Source organism: Siphateles boraxobius, unplaced genomic scaffold, assembly GCF_051911475.1.
Source record: "Siphateles boraxobius isolate OS27281-9 unplaced genomic scaffold, OSU_SipBor_1 65, whole genome shotgun sequence".
Taxonomy (NCBI): Eukaryota; Metazoa; Chordata; class Actinopteri; order Cypriniformes; family Leuciscidae; genus Siphateles; species Siphateles boraxobius.
In genome coordinates, this window is record NW_027509192.1 from 584,786 (window position 1) to 598,472 (window position 13,687).

The following is a 13,687-nucleotide window of genomic DNA, read 5'->3' on the forward strand; positions in this document are numbered from 1 at the left end:
TCAATGGATTCCATTTTAATAATATAATATTATATAAGACAATACTATACAATATAACGGTAATATAATATAATCATAGACTGTAAAAAAATATATGAAAGAATATCATATAGAACGCCCTGTATTACAATCATAAAACATATCGATTGTTTTTATTTAGAACGCAATATAACTTTTATTTTGACAGTAGACATCGCTCGTGTTCCGACTTTAGTCTTTCCTTATTGCTGCTGATGGAACGAAAATGCAACTTCCATACATGAAAGCAAGTGACAGTTCTTTGTGTTGATCACCAGGATAAGTCAATGAATTGGTTTGGTTTTGGTTTCAATGGCTTTGGTCAGATACGGCCGGTAGATGTAACCTGTAAAGTGAACACACCTGTCCTGATTTCAGATGTGTGTAGATCATGTGTGATTAGATCAGACTGTAGAGTCAGAGCCAGCTGGAGCTCCAGAGCTCATGTGCATCACACAGACTGTAAGTGAGCAAACATATTTTTTAAAATAGATGATTTTACTTTGCTTGGGTTTTCTACAATATTAGTCACATTTACTATAGCCTACCTAAGCTATGATAAAATAAAATAACTGATAACACTTACAATAAGGTCCATTAGTTAACTACCTTAGTTACCATGAACAATACTTCTTCAGCATTTATAAATCTAAGATAATATTAATTTCAACATTTACTAATACATCATTAAAATCAAAGGTTGTATTTGTTAACATTAGTTAATGCACTCTGAACTAACATCAACAAACAATAAACAGCTGGATTTTTATTACTAACATTAACAAAGATTAATAAATACTGTAACAAATGTATTGCTCATTGTTAGTTAATACATGAACTAATGTTAACTAATAAACCTTATTGTAAAGTGTTACCAAATAACTTTATTATTTTGTATTAATATTTTAATATGATTAATATTTTGTACATATCATTTACTTACATTTTATGCATATCCTTTGCTCACATTATATACTGTATTATAGAGTATATCTAACTTATTATCTTCTATCTATAATCGGTTTTGTTGCAGGTGGCAGTCGTGTTTGTGTGACAGGGTTCGGGTTTGGGTCCGGTTCCTCAGAACAGGTGTGCAGAGACACTTTTCCAGAGAGTCAGGGGTGCACAGACGCTCTTATCAGTGAAAGACACCTGACGCTCAACTTCACAGACAGAGTGGAATGCTGGGAAATACAGGAGCCACAAAACAAGCTTGTGTGGAAGAGGGAGCATGACCTCTCTGTCAATACCGGTAATATACAGATGTGCAGAGTCAATACGGTAATATACAGATGTGCACAGTCAATACCGGTAATATACAGATGTGCACAGTCAATACTGGTAATTATACAAATGTGCACAGTCAATACTGGTAATATACAGATGTGCACAGTCAATACCGGTAATATACAGATGAGCACAGTCAATACTGGTAATATACAGATGAGCACAGTCAATACTGGTAATATACAGATGTGCACAGTCAATACCGGTAATATACAGATGTGCACAGTCAATACTGGATATAAACAAATGTGCACAGTCAATACTGGTAATATACAGATGTGCAGAGTAAATACAGTAATATACAGATGTGCACAGTCAATACTGGTAATATACAGATGTGCACAGTCAATACTGGTAATATACAGATGTGCACAGTCAATACTGGTAATATACAGATGTGCAGAGGCAATACGGTAATATACAGATGTGCACAGTCAATACTGGTAATATACAGATGTGCACAGTCAATATCGGTAATATACAGATGTGCACAGTCAATACCGGTAATATACACATGTGCACAGTCAATACCGGTAATATACAGATGTGCACAGTCAATACCGGTAATATACAGATGTGCACAGTCAATACTGGTAATATACAGATGTGCACAGTCAATACTGGTAATATACAGATGTGCACAGTCAATACCGGTAATATATAGATGTGCACAGTCAATACCGGTACTATACAGATGTGCACAGTCAATACCGGTAATATACAAATGTGCACACTCAATACTGGTAATATACAGATGTGCACAGTCAATACCGGTAATATACAAATGTGCACAGTCAATACCGGTAATATACAAATGTGCACACTCAATACGGTAATATACAGATGTGCACAGTCAATACCGGTAAAATACTGATGTGCACTGTCAATACGGTAATATACAGATGTGCAGAGGCAATACCGGTAATATACAGATGTGGACAGTCAATACCGGTAATATACAGATGTGCACAGTCAATACCGGTAATATACAGATGTGCACACTCAATACTGGTAATATACACATGTGCACAGTCAATACCGGTAATATACAGATGGGCACAGTCAATACCGGTAATATACAGATGTGCACAGTCAATACCGGTAATATACAGATGTGCACACTCAATACTGGTAATATACAGATGTGCACAGTCAATACCGGTAATATACAGATGTGCACAGTCAATACCGGTAATATACAGATGTGCACAGTCAATACCGGTAATATACAGATGTGCACAGTCAATACCGGTAATATACAGATGTGCACAGTCAATACCGGTAATATACAGATGTGCACAGTCAATACCGGTAATATACAGATGTGCACAGTCAATACCGGTAATATACAGATGTGCACACTCAATACAGGTAATATACAGATGTGCACAGTCAATACCGGTAATATACAGATGTGCACGGTCAGTCAATACCGGTAATATACAGATGAGCACAGTCCTGATTATGTTGCTGAAGTAATCGGTACTGATATGATGCATTTAAACAGGACAAAGCGTCGCGCTGCCGTTGGTGCCAGGCGGGTACGTCATGCCCAGATCTCCTTTTTACCGTGCACTCTGCTCTGAACTGTGTGCCGTGAGCCTGGCGTTGGGCCCCGAACACGCTGTGCTGCTGACTTCAGTCGGGACTGTGTATTCCTGGGGATCTGGAAGGTACGAGGAAGATTGCCAGTAACACTTTACAATAAGGTTCCTACATTAGTTAAAGGTCCCATATTGTATAACTTTCTGAAGTTTTATTTTAGGTTTTGATGTCCTTAAGAATATATATTTGCAGTATAAGTGCCAAAAATCATCTCAATATATTTTATAGCTGCTTTCTCAGGGGCTCTGCCAAGAACAGGTCGATTTTGGCCTGTCTACTTAATATTCATGAGCCTCTCTTTTGATTGGCCTGTTGTTTTCTGAGTGACACACCATTGGTGACTGAGTAGTTCTGACATCACATTTATTCAGAAGTCCCAACAGCTCGTGAAAAGGCACAGCTACTTTATGCAGGCTGTGTACATTTGTCTTTGGATCGACTGTTTTGAAACTTATATGGTAGTTTAATAGCCTCGAGACCTCTGTTATCATGAAAAAAGCCAGAAAATTTCAGTTTTGACAATATGGGACCTTTAACATGAACCATCAATGCAAAATACTTCTAAAGCATTTATTAATCTTCTTAGTTCATGTTAATTTCAGTTTTTACTAATAATATTTAATATTAATAGTATTTCATATTATTTAATAGACCCTGAGCTAACATGAACAGTTGTATTTTTATTTACTTATACTGTAACAAATGTATTGCTCATTATTCGTTAATGTTAGTTTATTCATTAAGGAATGACTATTTTGCCAAAAATTATATATTGTAGAACTAATCTGCATTTATGGGTGTGCCTCACAAAACCTGTCAGGAACATATCTGTGTCATTTTTCAAATTATAAATAAGAAAATTAAGCATATTTTAAAAAATATTCATGCCAATTAACCCACTGGTGCTGTTTTTATTTTATTTTATCGGAATGGTAGTAAACTTGGTAAAGGATTTGGCACTTGCTGTGTGAACACAAAAAAAAAATCATAGACATGTTTCGAAAAAGTTAAACGGTCTTGAAAAAGATAGTCACACTTGTATTGTTCTCGGTCAAAAATGAGCACATTGGAAATGAATGGGTGCTAAATTTCATCTAGTGGAAGCGTTTGTTACTGCGGCCAAACAAAATCTTACCGAAGCTCATTTTTTGAGATATCAACCTCAAATTTGGAAACCATTTTGATTAGATTTATTTATATATTTAGATTATATATTTATTAGCTTTGGTTTCCTCACAGTCACAGAGTAAAATATGGTTTGAAAATATAAATTTCAAATTAAACTTTAACTTCTGTCTTTTTTAGCTTTTTGCCATATTATAAATATAATTTGGCACCATAAAATACCCTAAAAATACAAAATATTGAATTAAAACATTATCGAACTAAAATATAGTACGTTCATTTCATTGGGGAGGGGGGGGAATAGGTTATTTTTGCATTCAACATATTTTACCCACAAATTCTCATTACTGTAACAGCATTTTTATTGTTAGCTAAAACCATGTAAAACAATTTTTGGTTATTAAAACTAAAGCTAAAATAAATATAAATATTAGATGAAAAACTTAAATAGAAAAATTGCCATTGCAACTAATTGAAATAAAATAAGTTTAGATTGAAGTAATACAATTGCAAAAAATTTAATAAATTAAAGCTAAATAAAAGTGAGAGAAGCACACGACAAAATTATTAAAAAATACAGTGATGTGAATAAGTTAGGACACCCATGCTAAAGTTGCCTAAAAAGAGGAATAAAAAATAATCTTTTGGAAATTGATCTTAATGCCTTAATTAGAAAAATGAGGAAAAATCCAATCTTTAAGGACACCAATTTTCTTTGTGAATGAATAATGTATCATAAATAAATAAATGTTCTTCCTTAAAATACAGGGTGCATAAGTCAGGACACCCCTATGTTAAATTCCCATAGAGCCAGGCTGATTTGTATTTTTTAAGGCCAGTTATTTCATGGATCCAGGATAATATGCATCCTGATAAAGTTCCCTTGGCCTTTGGAATTAAAACATCCCCACATCATCACATTCCCTTCATCATACCTAGAGATTGGCATGGGGTACTTTCCATAAGATCATCTTTCAATGCAAATCAAACTAGCTATTAGGCTAACTGAAATAAAACCATGCCAATCTCTAGATATGGTGAAGGGTGTGTGATGATGTGGGGCTTTTTTAATTCCAAAGGCCAAGGGAACTTTATCAGGATGCATATTATCCTGGATCCATGAAATAACTGGCCTTTAAAAATAAAAATCTGCTGTCTCTATGGGAATTTAACATAGGGGTGTCCTGACTTATGCACCCTGTATTTTAATGAAGAACATTTATTTATTTACGACACATTATTCATTCACAAAGAAAATTGGTGTCCTTAAAGGTTGGATTTTTCCTCATTTTTCTAATTAAGGCATTAAGATCAATTTCCAAAAGATTATTTTTTATTCCTCTTTTTAGGCAACTTTAGCATGGGTGTCCTAACTTATTCACATCACTGTACTAAAATTAAAATAAAAACTGAAATTCTAAAAATAGAAGCTAATTCTAAATTTTAATAGATATTATAATAGTGCATGAATATTTTCACTGTAAATTATTTATATTTATATATTATATTATTTAGTATTTGTTTTTGTATTTGTATTTGTAAAACTGGTGAAAAAATGTGTCTTTAAACTACTCATTTCACATGATGAAACACGGTGTGTTGTTTTGGCAGTCACGGTCAGCTGGGTCACGGCGCTCTGACGTCGCAGGACGAGCCTCAGGTCGTGGAGGCGCTGTGGGGCGTCCCGATCCGGGCAGTGTCCGCTGGGAGCTGGCACTCCGCTTCTGTCAGCAGTGAGATTATCCCACTAACATTCCCCAGCGAATTCAGCTCTTTATGAGCATACTGTAAACAAACTGCAAAAAATGTTTCTGGTCCAAATATCTAAAAATTCTTAAATCGAGATGCACTTACTAAAGTAGTAAAATGCCATAAGATATTATGTCTTGTTTTCTGGGGGAAAAATCAAAATGAAGTGAGTTTTTTCTTAAAACAAGCAAAATTATCTGCCAATGGGGTAAGAAAAATAATCTTGTTTCCGTTTGAATTAAGATCATTTTTCTTACCCCACTGGCAGATAATTTTGCTTGTTTTAGGCAAAAACTCACTTCATTTTGATTTTTCCCCCAGAAAACAAGACATAATATCTTATGGCATTTTACTACTTTAGTAAGTGCATCTCGATTTAAGAATTTTTAGATATTTAGACTGGAAACTAGAGACAAAAATACTATGAAAGAATATAATTTTTTGCTGCCACTTCAAGGCTCGTTTGATTGTTTTATTGTAAAAACGGCAATTGCGCTATTCCACTATTGAATTGCTTGATAGACTCAAATTTCCTTTGGCCAGAAGAAACATGTATAAAAAATCGTTTTTCCCAATGGCAGTGATTATCTTAAATCGTACAATTTTCTAAAGGGATACAATAGTGTGTTTTTTTGTTGTTTGTAATGATGGAAACTTGTATAATTGTACAATTTTGTTAATTATGTGTTTGTTTTGTTAATGTGTGATGTGTTTTTAAGCATTAGTGTGAATGTATCTACATCACCAGGGTTCAAAGACAAATTTCTGCACTGTGACAAACAGCATCAACAGTTCAACTCAACTCTACTGATTGTTCATCTGAAATGTGTTGTTTATTGTGTTTAGCTGGCGGGGACCTGTATATGTGGGGCTGGAATGAAAGCGGGCAGCTCGGTCTGCCATCTAGAGGCCTGGAGGAAGAAAATCACAGAGCAAAAAGTGGCGGTAAAAGGACTAAAATATATGACTTTACTGAATGTACTCTCACGCGACACATCCATTTCCTCACGCAGTGAAAAAACATTGCAGAGCAACGGATTAGACAGAGCAGTAAACAAACTTTCAAAATCTGTCAATGTTATTCAAACAATAAATACCGTTTTGACGCTCTTTAATGTGCCTCAGTTCAACTGGCACGTGAACCGATCATCTTTTCATGTTTACATCTAGTTATAGCATAAAATAAATAAGGATACATGATATATCGGCCACCATATCGGTATCGGCTGATATATGTTAATTTTTTTATGTTATCGTTATCGGCACGATAAGAAAATGTGTCCGATATATTAAAGCTGATAAATAATGTATTATTTCCTTCAGCTGAGACTCTTCATATGCACACTGTTCACCATGATGGTTTTAAATTGCTTGAAATATGATTGGAATCTGTTTCTGTTTAGGAAACACTGACCAGACCATAAATAAAGATGAAAAGAGCCAAGCCGATATGTTCATCTCAATCCAAGCGTTCCCTGCTCTAGTGGACGTCCCGAATGTGTCAGAGATCAGCAGGATCAGCTGTGGATCCCGCCATACAGCCGCCGTCACAGGTGACATCACCGTTTCATCATTGGAGCGTAAACTGGACTCAAGAATCCCTGATGAAACCTAATACTGCTGGTTGACATGAAAAATCATTTTCTTCTTTCTTTGTAGGTACAGGGGATCTGTACACCTGGGGATGGGGTAAGAGTTTGCTTTCTTCTATTTATTTGTTAAATAAATCAACGTAAATAGACTGTAAATACACTACATTACGATTTTTTAATGTTTTGAAAGAAGTCTCATGCTCACCAAGGCTGCATTTGCTACAAAAATACAGGAATATTTTCACAATTTAACATTTTTCTAGTTTAATATCTGTTAAAATGTAATTTATTCCTGTGATCAAATCTGAATTTTGAGCATCATTACTCCAGTCTTCAGTGTCACATGATCCTTCAGAAATCAGTATAATATGATGATTTGCTGCTCAAGAAATTTTCTGATTATTTATTATCAATGTTGAAAACAGTTTGTGACGATGTCATCATGAAATTAAAGTATTTTTTTTAAAAATTCTCTAACCAAAAAAAAGCCAATTTTGAAATACTTTAAATTGTGCATCTTGTGAATATACATATTTGAATGCAATTATATGTGTCCTGTCGTATTGAATGGTTTGTGTTCTATTTAAGAGTGATTATATGGGTATTATTATTACATTTATTATGTATTGATTACTGGTGTAAATCCTTATCTTATTAAGTGATGGGTTTTGTGAAAGAGAAATCCGACCACACAAGATCTTTGTAAGTTTTCTTTAACTGAAACTTAAATTAATGATAGAAATGCTGTCTGGCACCCCAGCGTATAACGAGTGTGGGAAAACGTTACAAGTTGTGCTACTTCATAAGTTTGTGGAAACCGTGATGTACTACAGTAGTGGCCAAAAGTGAAGTCCGGAGGGGAAATTTGTTTTTATGACCCTTCAAGTTTGATCATCATTAAACCAACAAAATATGAGGAATATATATATGTATATATTTTAAATGTGAAGGAAAAACAAAACATTAAACTTGGTTAATTATTTAATTATAAACTGACAAAATTATTGGCAAAAAAGCAAATTACAGTTACAGTTTTATTTTACTATGTAAAAATGCATTAAAAACAAACCAAAAAGCTCTCATAGACTACAACATAATCAGTTATTAATATTTTTTGGTTCTCTCTTGTTTTTGATATGTTCATAATTTCTTTGCATGACATGCTGGTCAAAAATTATGTCCGCACAGTTTGGCATGTTTTATTGGCTTATATACATTTTTTTTTAAAACAATTCACTCCAGGCACAACTACACAATATGCTTACAAAATCAATTTTTATATAATATTTAAATAAAGGGGGGAGATTTCAATTTTCCTAGGCTGGACATCACTTTTGGCCCATCTCATTCTTTGATGAACAGAAAGATCTTAAGAACAGCATTTATTTGAAATAGAATCTTTTGTAACATTATAAATGTGTTTACTGTCACTTTTGATTAATTCAGTGAGTCCTTGCTGAATAAAAGTATTAATTGAAAATTGCTAAAAGTTGCCTTTCCTTCGTCTGTCACATCATTAGGTCATTATGGACAGCTGGGTCATTGCAGTGAAAAGAGCACAGATGAGCCGACGCTGGTGGATTATTTCCCTACTCACAGCATGTGTGTTCAGGATGTTGTCTGTGGGTTATGGAACACGTTTGTGTCCGCTGTGCCTAAACAACAACCTCCATCCTGACAGAAACACCCATTTCAGAGTGCCTTATGAATTCAAGGATGTCAAAGTTGCGGTATTAAGAGTTTATTAAATTAGGTACAAATATATGATGTAAAATACAGGAAAGTAGATTTTTTTTAAACAGTGAGTAAAAAATGTTTCAAACATATAAACCGTAGAAACATTAAACGAGAGAATACATTCACCTGCTACATTATTGACAGGTTAAAGGCACAGGTGAAAAATCTGGACCGGAGAGCAGCTTCCATTCTGTGTAAACTTCACAACACAATCTTGAATGAGCTGCAAAAGAGCATCGTCAGTCAGTGAGGATCAGGAGAAATATTGCCTTATGCGTTCAGAAGTTTAATAATTATCCTGTCATTTCGTGTGTGTAATTTCATATTTCTTTCTCACTTTTTTGCTTCACTACAAAAACAGGATGCTTCTTTTTTTTTACACTAACACAAAATCGATGTAAATTAGGCTTGTAACTGATGCTTTATGTGTTTTATCATTCTCATGCTGTAACAGAAAATGATGGGAAATGTAATTTTGTCGTGCAAGCCAAATATAATGTTAGAAAAAAATGAGAAATGTTTAAAATGTACAAACTAAAACTGAATTTTAAAATAAATGAATAAAACTATATAGAAATGTTTTTTAAAAAACTATTAAAAGTGATAAAAGCACCTAATTAATAAAATAAAACTAAAAATATAAAAATGCATAAATCAGCTAAATGAGTATGTCAAGCTTTATCGCTATTCCTCAGCTATTCACTAAATAAAACAAACTAAACTGGGTTGCGTTTCCCAAAATCATAGTAAGCCGACAATAATTTACACAACAACATTGTACTAACAATGTTTCCTTTGCGTTTTTCGTGTACAGACGACAGTATTGTCAAAACGATCCTACGGATCCGCAAAAATGATTAAAATTCCTCTATTCTGCTGCCAGGCCAGTAGATGGCGATGTCACTGTAACACTACGCGCCTATAGACTAAACACATATTATAAAACGGATAGTTTCAGGTCGTGCCTAACAACGGCCCTTAGCTGCTCTAAAACACGGCTTCGCAGGGCTTATTGCTTTAATACGCATGTACACGTTTTTTGTAGTTTACACAGAGCCAATAACGGTATGATGTAAATGAACGGCCAAAATGTATAAAACGTTTAACATTTTTAGTTGAAAACTGTGTCGTGTAAACGGCCCCTGAGTAGATCATAGAAGTATTGCAACCAATGATCTCACAATGCTTTTGGGAAACGCAGCCCTGTACAATAAACATTCGTAATTAAAACTTAATTAAACTAAAAGGCAGCAAAATATGTCAGATGACCAATTTGTAAATAAAAATAAAATACTTTAAGCAGAATTCTCTCACCTGACAAAATCTGGAGATCTGGAGATGACGTGCTGAAATTCGGAGAGGTTCACAGTTCCATCTTTATCGATGTCCGACTCCTCCAGGATCTGCACAATTACATTTGTTCACATTAATAAAGTTCATCTGACAGATGTCTCTCGTTTGTCATGTGTGTATCCAGCGGACTCACATTGCCTATGAGCTGCCTCATCTCCTCTACAGTGAGACGAGTGTCGTCCGTCTCGCCGGTCAGGCAGTTCACCAGCTTCTCCAGATCTCTAGCATCAAGTGTACCGTCATCGTCAAAGTCTGCAGCGGAACAGAGTAATGTTCAACAACTGCTGTTTAATAATGGGTTTTTGACCTACTTCTTGCCCTCAAACTTGAAAAGATTCAATTTGGAGTTAGAATGAAACCCGATCTTTTCTTGAAATCTTGGAGCCCATTTTTAGATTATTTTAAGGAGACGAGCTCTGGATAAACCCTTTTTTTCTGGTTTATTTAGTTGTTTATATGTATATGCATATGTGACAAATATGCATTTGTATGCAAGCATTTACTATGCTTGTTTAATTTTTGCTTTTTTTCCCTTTATTTAATTATGTAACAATCTGATGCTTGTACTGTGCTTGAGATGCTTTTCTTAATAAAAAAAGAACTGCTGTTTAATGTTGTTTGCTAAACTGTGTGAAAACTCAATTCAGAGTGTGTTCACAATTATAGTTCGGTTCGCTTGGTTCGGACCAAAAAAAAAAAAAAAAAACATTTAGTCCTGGTCCGCTTAGCGTACACATTGGCATCAAACCTAAAGACATATGGATGTGTTTACAATCTGATTGGTCGGCTTTTATTATGTATACGGAACTTACTGTACATCCATAACAATGCTGTGTTTGGGCTAAATGCGCTCGTTGTGTGTGTGTAGCTACATATGATGGTATTTTGACCAGCTGAGAACTTATGAAGAGCTTAAAAAGTGTGTAAAACAGTGTCAGGAATCCCTCCGTCACACAAACCGCGGTTCTGATGCCTGTACCGAACTGTGATGGACAACATCGTGACTATGATGAGAAAACACAGGTATCCATTCTGTCCTTTTTACGGTTGCATCCTGTGACATCATGTCCTGTTTTTGGTTCGTTTACATGTCTTTGATCTATGTTGTGTTCATATTTCAGGTGAACCGCACCAGAGTTGGTTTGAAAGCGGAGCAAGACTCATCTTTTCAGCGTCTCCGACTCTCTGTCCATGTGTTTTGATGCACAAGGGTTCAGATTGGAAGCATTGACACTTATTCAGATGAACCGCACTAACAGAGCAAGCCCAATTCGTTTTGATCTAACCAAACATGCCGAGTGTGAACACACCTTAAACCTCAATATTAACCATCTATATTACCAAAGATCCGAAAGGCGTAATGGGACTTGATTTCCAGGGTTGCCGAATCACTGAAGGCACTCAAGAGGTCCAGGAAATCCTCAAAGCTCAAGCTGCCATCCCTCAAGTCCGAGGTCGAGAAGACGTGACAAATCCTTTTCCGGAAGGGGTTCGACTGTGAAGGATCGAAACACAGAATTTCCAACAATAACAGCTTATATAGTTGAATTTCGAAGGATTATAAGAAATTATATTTTGCTTGAAGAAAATGACCCCTATTTTAAGAAACATTATGGTTTCTAAATTGTGACCAGAGTACAGACTTTATCTTTTACCTTCAGTTCAGGAAGCGTAAGGATCTTCTCCATGGACAGCCTGGAGCTGTACGGCCCATTTTCTCTGCCCTGGAGTTCAGAGAATCTTTTGTGTGCCCTAAACAAACACATCGACGATGAGCCCAAAAGTATCAAATGATAATCAATGACAAAAGTATCATTACATTGAATATCATTATCAATGTAATGACATTCAAACACATTTTAGTGTTAGTTAAGCATCCAAATAAACTTCAGAGTTCAGAGTCCACTTTCAATGACTTTACTGTATGTTTATGTAGTTTAGCTATTGTCACAACAAGTTAATTGATACCTTGCTGTTACAAATTCACTTTACTAGGAATGCCAAGGCAAAATGTACCATAGTAGAGAAGATGTACATGTGAAAATTTAATTATACAAAATATATAAAATCAGGGTAACACTTTATTTTAAGGTGACATGAGTTACATGTTACTACATGTACTTACTATAGTAATAGTAAATTATGCAAAATTACAAGTAACTAACCCTAACCTTAATTGTAACTCTATAGTAAGCACGTAGTCAATTAATATTAATTGGTACGTTTTTGAGTAAGTACAATGTAACTATGTCACCTTAAAATAAAGTGTAACCAAAATCAGTTTTAGTTTTCAGTTACTGACATAAAGTTAAAATATAAATATTAGGTGAAAAACTTCAATGAAAATTAGAATGGTCTTGGCAGATCACTGAAATAAAATTACTAAAAGTAAAACTGATATAAAAATGTAATTATAGTTAAATATAAATATTAAATATAACATTAAAAAATAAAGGATAATTTAAAATAAATACTATAACAATAATAGCTTACTAAATAATACAAAACAATGAAATTCTACAGTCAAAATTCACAATTAAAACTTAAGCAAACTGAAGGCAGCGAAATATAACAAATAATATAAAACGAGTTTAAGTAACGTTGCATTATGACCATACTTACAGTAAGATTTCTTGCTTAGTGAGAAATGTAAGCTCCTGTGTTACACAAAAAGGGGAAAATATAAACAAATAAAACCAACTCCTCTCTAAAAAGAATAAATTTATGTTCATAAATAATACATATATTAAATGTGTCTGTCTCACCTGATACTCTGATAGAAGATCTTTCGGCAACTTACTCGCGGTTCCCCCCATTACCGCCTGCTTTTGTTCTGCACGAATAGTACTTTAACTCTAAACTACAAAAAAGTCGATTAAAGTTACTATTGTTTCATAAAAACCAAGGCAACTGGCTGAAGTTTTGCTGCTTTTAGCTAACAGGCTAAACAAACTTTGGTCGAAAGGCTCTGCGCTTCCGCTTCCTGGATGACATATCAGTTGCTATGGGAACAGATTTGCAGCGTTCAAAGACCACAATGGATTTTTCTCTTATCTTCTTTTAAATGGGATTGTTTTATTTTATTACAAGGAAATAATGTTTTGTTGTAAAATAAAAAATACCTTCTGGATATTCAACTTTGTTTTTATGTGAAGGATAACTGTATAATTGTCAGTGATTAGGGAACTAACAGTTGAACTTATTTACCCTAATTAGTATAT

The 13,687-nt window shown here is 34.5% G+C and overlaps 2 protein-coding genes across 2 annotated transcripts; one reads left to right on the forward strand and one right to left on the reverse strand.

Annotated features, from left to right (window-relative positions):
- Positions 1-206: 206 nt before the first annotated feature.
- Positions 207-11,078, forward strand: rccd1 (RCC1 domain containing 1). The gene is made up of 8 exons (XM_077209994.1): positions 207-480; positions 1,052-1,270; positions 2,813-2,978; positions 5,647-5,768; positions 6,631-6,729; positions 7,188-7,337; positions 7,444-7,473; positions 8,897-11,078. The coding sequence occupies exons 1-8, from the start codon at positions 306-308 to the stop codon at positions 9,052-9,054; spliced, it is 1,119 nt and encodes a 372-aa protein (XP_077066109.1). The 5' UTR covers positions 207-305; the 3' UTR covers positions 9,055-11,078.
- cib1 (calcium and integrin binding 1 (calmyrin)) lies at positions 9,102-13,472 on the reverse strand. The gene is made up of 7 exons (XM_077209995.1): positions 13,232-13,472; positions 13,089-13,123; positions 12,122-12,218; positions 11,808-11,961; positions 10,600-10,718; positions 10,428-10,516; positions 9,102-9,336 (listed from the first exon to the last, which is right to left on the reverse strand). The coding sequence occupies exons 1-7, from the start codon at positions 13,280-13,282 to the stop codon at positions 9,315-9,317; spliced, it is 567 nt and encodes a 188-aa protein (XP_077066110.1). The 5' UTR covers positions 13,283-13,472; the 3' UTR covers positions 9,102-9,314.
- Between the last annotated feature and the right edge of the window lie 215 nt (positions 13,473-13,687).